The sequence below is a fragment of the Coregonus lavaretus genome (assembly GCF_964263955.1).
Source record: "Coregonus lavaretus genome assembly, chromosome: 15".
Lineage (NCBI taxonomy): Eukaryota > Metazoa > Chordata > Actinopteri > Salmoniformes > Salmonidae > Coregonus > Coregonus lavaretus.
The window spans coordinates 41368395-41374252 of NC_140002.1; the positions used below are offsets into that span (position 1 = coordinate 41368395).

The 5858-nt window shown below is 41.3% G+C and overlaps 1 protein-coding gene across 1 annotated transcript; it reads left to right on the top strand.

The window, feature by feature from the left end:
* Nucleotides 1–2496: 2496 nt before the first annotated feature.
* Nucleotides 2497–3459, top strand: LOC311142030 (GS homeobox 1-like; the record flags this gene model as incomplete). Its single annotated transcript, XM_084177576.1, has 2 exons — nucleotides 2497–3007; nucleotides 3107–3459. Exons 1-2 carry the CDS (start codon nucleotides 2632–2634, stop codon nucleotides 3457–3459), a joined length of 729 nt encoding a protein of 242 aa, XP_084033702.1. The 5' UTR covers nucleotides 2497–2631.
* Nucleotides 3460–5858: the final 2399 nt, after the last annotated feature.

Here is a 5858-nt window from a genome sequence, read left to right on the forward strand (position 1 = left end):
ATTAACACAACATTATTAGACCATTTTGTAATTAAGGTTTAGAATAGCCTACAGCATGGAATTGAGAGGGGATGTGGCGGGTCAGGGGACTGGAGCGAGATTGGCCCATTTGTTAATGGAGGACGCCTGGCATGCGGCGTCCAAGAGAATGAAAGGCCTAATCCCACTCTGTCGCAGATAACAGGCTCTTGTCCGCATGACTCTGTACCTACAGCTTGTTTAAGGGTTTAATTGCTCCTAATTTGTGCGTTAAAGACCTGCTATTATGGCGCGGCAAAGTTGCGACCAAATTATACCCTTTATGCGAGTCGAGTGGTATTTTTCGCGGAGCAGAGTCCATGGTCATTTTACAGGAGATAAAACAAATAGGTTTTTGGCCCATTATATGGGCGGGCTCGGTTCTAGACTGAAGAGCCATTGCGAGCGGCTCGGTTCTGAACTGAAAAGCATGAGCGGTGAGCAGACAGGTAATTGTCACGCTTGTCAAGGACCACCAGTGACACCAACATCGATTTTTACTCTGTAACGCCGCAGCCAGTAGTCCTAAGAAGTGTCCAGTTTCCTATGTGGTCATGCACACAGCATGTTATAGATTGTTTTGCCATTTCCAAAATGAACAGACTAATAATACGATTTCATTTATACACAGCCCATTGCATCATATTTCATTAGCCTACAAGTTGGTATTGTCATTCGTGGGAAAGCAATTCCATGCAATGGCAATGAAAGAGTTCTGGACGTACTTCCATATAGCGCAGAAAGCACACTGTCTACAGCAGCCTGTATGCATGTAAAATATAACATTTAACATATGAAAAAGGAAGAAGCCCTAGTCATATAGCCCAAACTGGTGACAAAAGCTTATAGGCCTAGTTCATATTATGATTTTATCAAGTGGCTATATGATATATATATTTACAATCATTATAACCACCCACTGGGCACACACTGGTTGAATCGATGTTGTTTCCATGTCATTTCGATGAAATTACGTTGAACCAACATGGAATAGATGTAGAATTGACGTCTGTGCCCAGTGGTCAATTATCCATATTTTGCTCTCCGTTTGAATTTTTTGAATAATATTTTAATTTGCATTATCTCCGTTTCCTGAGAAAAAAAAAGTAGATAGGCTAATGTCAATAAAATAGGGAAGCTTTTTAGGGACCATTCAAAACAAAAATAAAATAAACAATTCGGTTGGGAGGAATAGAAACCACATTCCACTGTTTACTCACACATTATTGGTTCCCATCCCTTTGAAGGTCTTGTTTAGAAGACCTAAAGTGAAAGAAAATGTTTTCCTATTACTTAATTCAATCAGAGCGAGGCGGGGGCTTTCACGCGCCACGCATTCAGCCTCTCTGTGACAGAGTCGCCTTTGTGTGCGTCTATCCGCCGCTGTCACACACTTTAATTCGAGTCTCTTTCTCTTGCATTGAAAACTCTCCACAATGACATTCAATAAGGGCCGACGAGTGAAAACCTGGTTATTTTTATATATTCTTTCCCGAACTCGGCTGGGGCCGCGCACAGGAATTAATCACTGTTTTTTAACCGCATTGCCTTCAGGTTGTGACTTACCCTGGCCTCAAAATGAACAATAACATTCACACGTTTTAAATTAAACACTTCTAGTTTTTTGCATATAGGCTAGTCCTAATTTTATAGTCCTGACTTTAGAAGCAATCATTATAAATATATACGCTATTTTTACTATGCCTATGTACTAAAAAATGATATGTCCTATAGGCCTATATATATGATGTGTTGACAAACATTACGACATACTTGCAAGTTCAACATTGAAGCCTTATCGATGCCAATTAAGGAAGGTCCTCTCCAGCATAAATCAGACTGAAATGCAACCTTTTTTTCTCGTATTACGAGACTATAGGCTATTGCGTCTCCTGCATCTTTTATGTGGCATGCAAATATGCATATTCTTGGATTCCAGGAAATACAAACATGTATAGCCTATTCAAAGTTAACATTGCAGAGAAAATACCACTCCACTCCCCAACTTTCACTCATGGATTGATCGAGTTAAACATTCTTAGTTGTTAATTTATGAGGAAAGTGTAGGATAAGTTCTGATGTTCCATAAATACAGGTCTCTTCTAAAAAAGAGACCTTGGTCTCAGCATGACTCCCTGTCAAAATAAAGGGTAAAAATGTGTAGATTTTCGGAAAACAGAAAAAACTATAGAATGGACTAACCCAGTATATTGCCAAAACGTTTATTTCTCAAATTATATAGGCCTATATTAAAACATCATATAATAAATAAGAGCGAAGCTAAAAGGGAGAAGGAGTTATGCCGCCTCTTGCGGCGTGGGTGGGGCTGACAAGAATATACTACATTATGCAGTTCATTTAGTTAACAAGTGAAATAATGGGGAAGCGTGCAGTGTGAATGCCAAGAGAAAAGGCACAAACCCCTATTGAGAGCTCTTAGATGCTCACGCCGTAACCGTCACATGGCCCATACCGGGACTACAACTATTTAAAGAGCAACCGTGTCCTTTCAGCACCACTCCGCTGTCCATCCGCCAAGCAAGCAGTTCAGAACGAGACGAGGCGCTGACTGAAAAAGTTTACCAAGAAGTACTGAGCAGCACGTTTGCAAAGATGCCGAGGTCCTTTCTTGTGGATTCCTTGATTTTGAGGGAGGCAAATGATAAAGGGAGTGAAAACAATCCACCTTTATTTCCTTATGCTATGCACCCGTCCCACCCACTCCATGGGTTGTCCGCGGGCTCTTGCCACTCACGGAAGGCTGGCTTGCTGTGCTTCTGTCCACTATGCGTATCCCAGCTACACCCGTCTCCACCGACTTTGCCACTCCTCAAGGCATCCTTCCCTACCTTCGGCTCCCAGTACTGCCATTCCGCACTATCGAGGCAACACACGTCCTCCACTGGTGTCAACCTCAACCACGGTCCGGGGATATATCAAGCAACCTATTCGGTTCCAGACCCACGTCAGTTCCACTGCATCTCCATTGGTGAGTAAAACGTATTGAATGCGCAACTGATACCTTTGCACAGAATGAGCTGGTGTTTGGATAACTTACCTAAATGTGTATTATTTTGTGTTTTTACAGAAAACAACAACAGCCAACTTCAGAGCAGCAAGCGCATGCGCACAGCTTTCACCAGCACACAACTTTTGGAGTTGGAGAGAGAGTTCACTTCCAACATGTACCTCTCCAGACTTCGGCGCATTGAGATCGCCACGTATCTAAACCTGTCAGAGAAGCAGGTCAAGATCTGGTTCCAGAACCGCAGAGTCAAACACAAGAAGGAGGGGAAGAGCGGCGCGCACAGAACCGGCTCCCACAGTTGCAAGTGCTCGTCCATGTCATCTGCACGGTGCTCGGAGGAGGAAGACGATATGCCCATGTCTCCCTCCTCATCAGGGAAAGAGGATGATGGAGAGCTGTCGGTCTCCCCCTGAACTTCCTCTGATCCTCAACAGAGACAATTGGTCCTCATAGCACCTGTAGAATTCTGAATGCAACCAAAAAGTCGACTGTTCTTATCGTGTTCAGTCACCTGTATATAGGAAGAGAACAAAATATATTAAAAGGGAATTCCCCTGGAATGTTGTATAATTGTATACATGTTGTACGTTTTGTATGTATTTTTTTTCTTCTAAAAACGGTCTATTTGCTGTTGCCAATCCAAATGGATGCTATTACAACCAGACAGTTGGATATTTGTATTATGATATAGGCCTACTCAAATGAATAGCAACATTTGTTAGTATTATTTTTGGGAAACAATAGCTGTATTTTGTATAATGGTGAACACTGGCTTAAGCACATCTATTTGGATGGAAATGTGACGGAGATCTGGAATGTGTGCGGGACAGAACATTTTTTTTCCTCACAATGTCACTGAGATCAAATTGTTACTATATCTTCAGTGTATTTGAAAATATGTATTTATTTAAAAATGTACATACTTAAATAAAGAATATTTCTTAGTGTTATACGCATGGCTCTGTGTCAAATGGGTTACACTGGCGCACCACTGGGAGCGCACACACAGAGGCGGTGCGCACTGAGTTCATGCGTATTATCAACGGTAGTCTACAACAAGGTGGGGAAACTTTATCAGGAAATTAGCTTGAGACATAATGAAAAGGACAAACAAAAAAAACGACAATACCAACTACTGTATAGTTGGCATGGCATGGCATTTGGGTCAGTTTATTGGTAAAACTGTGCCATCCTAAGAATGCGTGTTTTGTTTGTTGCAACATTGTCCATTTCACATGTATTTGTGTGTGCATGTTCACATACCATATTCATTAAGTCTATACATTATTCTATACATGAATTTATTAATCCAAATGAGATGTTGGTTTATATCAGATAGCACATGTGCATCATTTACGCGCATGGTCTGTTTACTTTAAAGAGTGGATAAAAGAGAAAGAGCTCACTGCTAAGACGTTTTTCTGTCCAGGGAAAAAGTCTATGTACTTTTTAGAGCCATTTTCGTAGGCAATACTGAGTATTACGCACAAATACACTTGGTAATGCATGCTTCCCCTTGCCAAATTAAAATGGTGCAGCTCTACATTTTAGATGCCCGTTTGAATCCAGCTATTGTGCAGATGCCTGCGCGTAAAGAGTGAAAGTGTTCCAAAATATTTCCTGGTTTCCCTCTCAAAACAAGTGCTATGGGTACGTCAAGAAGTCTTAACAGACAGACGTTCATGTGGGTCCTCTCATGCTTTCCCTGGGGAGAGCGCTCAATGCCCGAGTTAACATGCAGGGGCCAGCGGATCTCCACACATCGGCTCTCGCTCTTGTCATATCAGAAATCCGCTTCATCCCAATTTCCTGATCCGTCTCGTGCGAGGGAGTTAACAACCACTACGGGGTGTATTAACGAGTGAATGAAAGTGAGCAAATGAATACATTCATCACTGTGTATGCTTCATTTAAATAAATATGCAAAGATAAAGGCTCATATGCTATCCATATCATTCCTGTTGATCTGTAATTATGTTGGTAAGGTCGTTGGTCTCCAAGGTTGTTTTTATTTCTGATAACCGAATTCTCAAGACAACTAGGGTATAATTATGCCTATGTGTTAGGCTACATGTCATTCCGGAAATTTAGGGACAGACAACCCAAATCATCGAAGTTCTTTTGGATAGGCTATTCTATTACACAATATCTGTCAAAAAGCAATCATGATGGAAAAATTACTTAATATAGAGAGAATGCATATCAAGTGACTGCATATAACAATATTTCTGAAAGGCGCGTGGTTTTTGAGACTATGGGGTGACAACGGGACCAAGACCGTAAATAAGCCTTCCATACTCGCGCCACATGCTGTTTTCCTTGTTCATTACTGGCTTCTCAAAACTACATTACATTTATTGAAATAGGATTTAAACGCTATTTACTTCTCCGAAAACGTATCATCAGCCCTCGGTGACAACAAAGACACTTCTAGGACTGCACATTCACTAACATATTCACGTTATTGTGCCTTTGGGCGAGAAGTTGCACTTGTAAAATTTATTTTAATTGTTCACTTAAACATTTTAACAAAACTCCAATATTAGCATTTGTTAAGATTAGGCAATTTTGTTAATTGCACCATAGAGCCCCATTTTGCTCACTGCGTCCAAGCGCCCTTTATCCATTCAATAGCCGGGGGGTATGCGCCCTGGACGAGCTTATAAACCCGGTGCTCCAAATGCTCTATTTATTTATTCTTAATTTTGAGCCGATCAATTCATTGAAGCAAAAAAGGCTACAGTGTCTTTTTTAGAGAAGAAAAGCGAATTGTTGACGTGACCTTGACGGGGCTGCTGAGAGGGCTACCCGA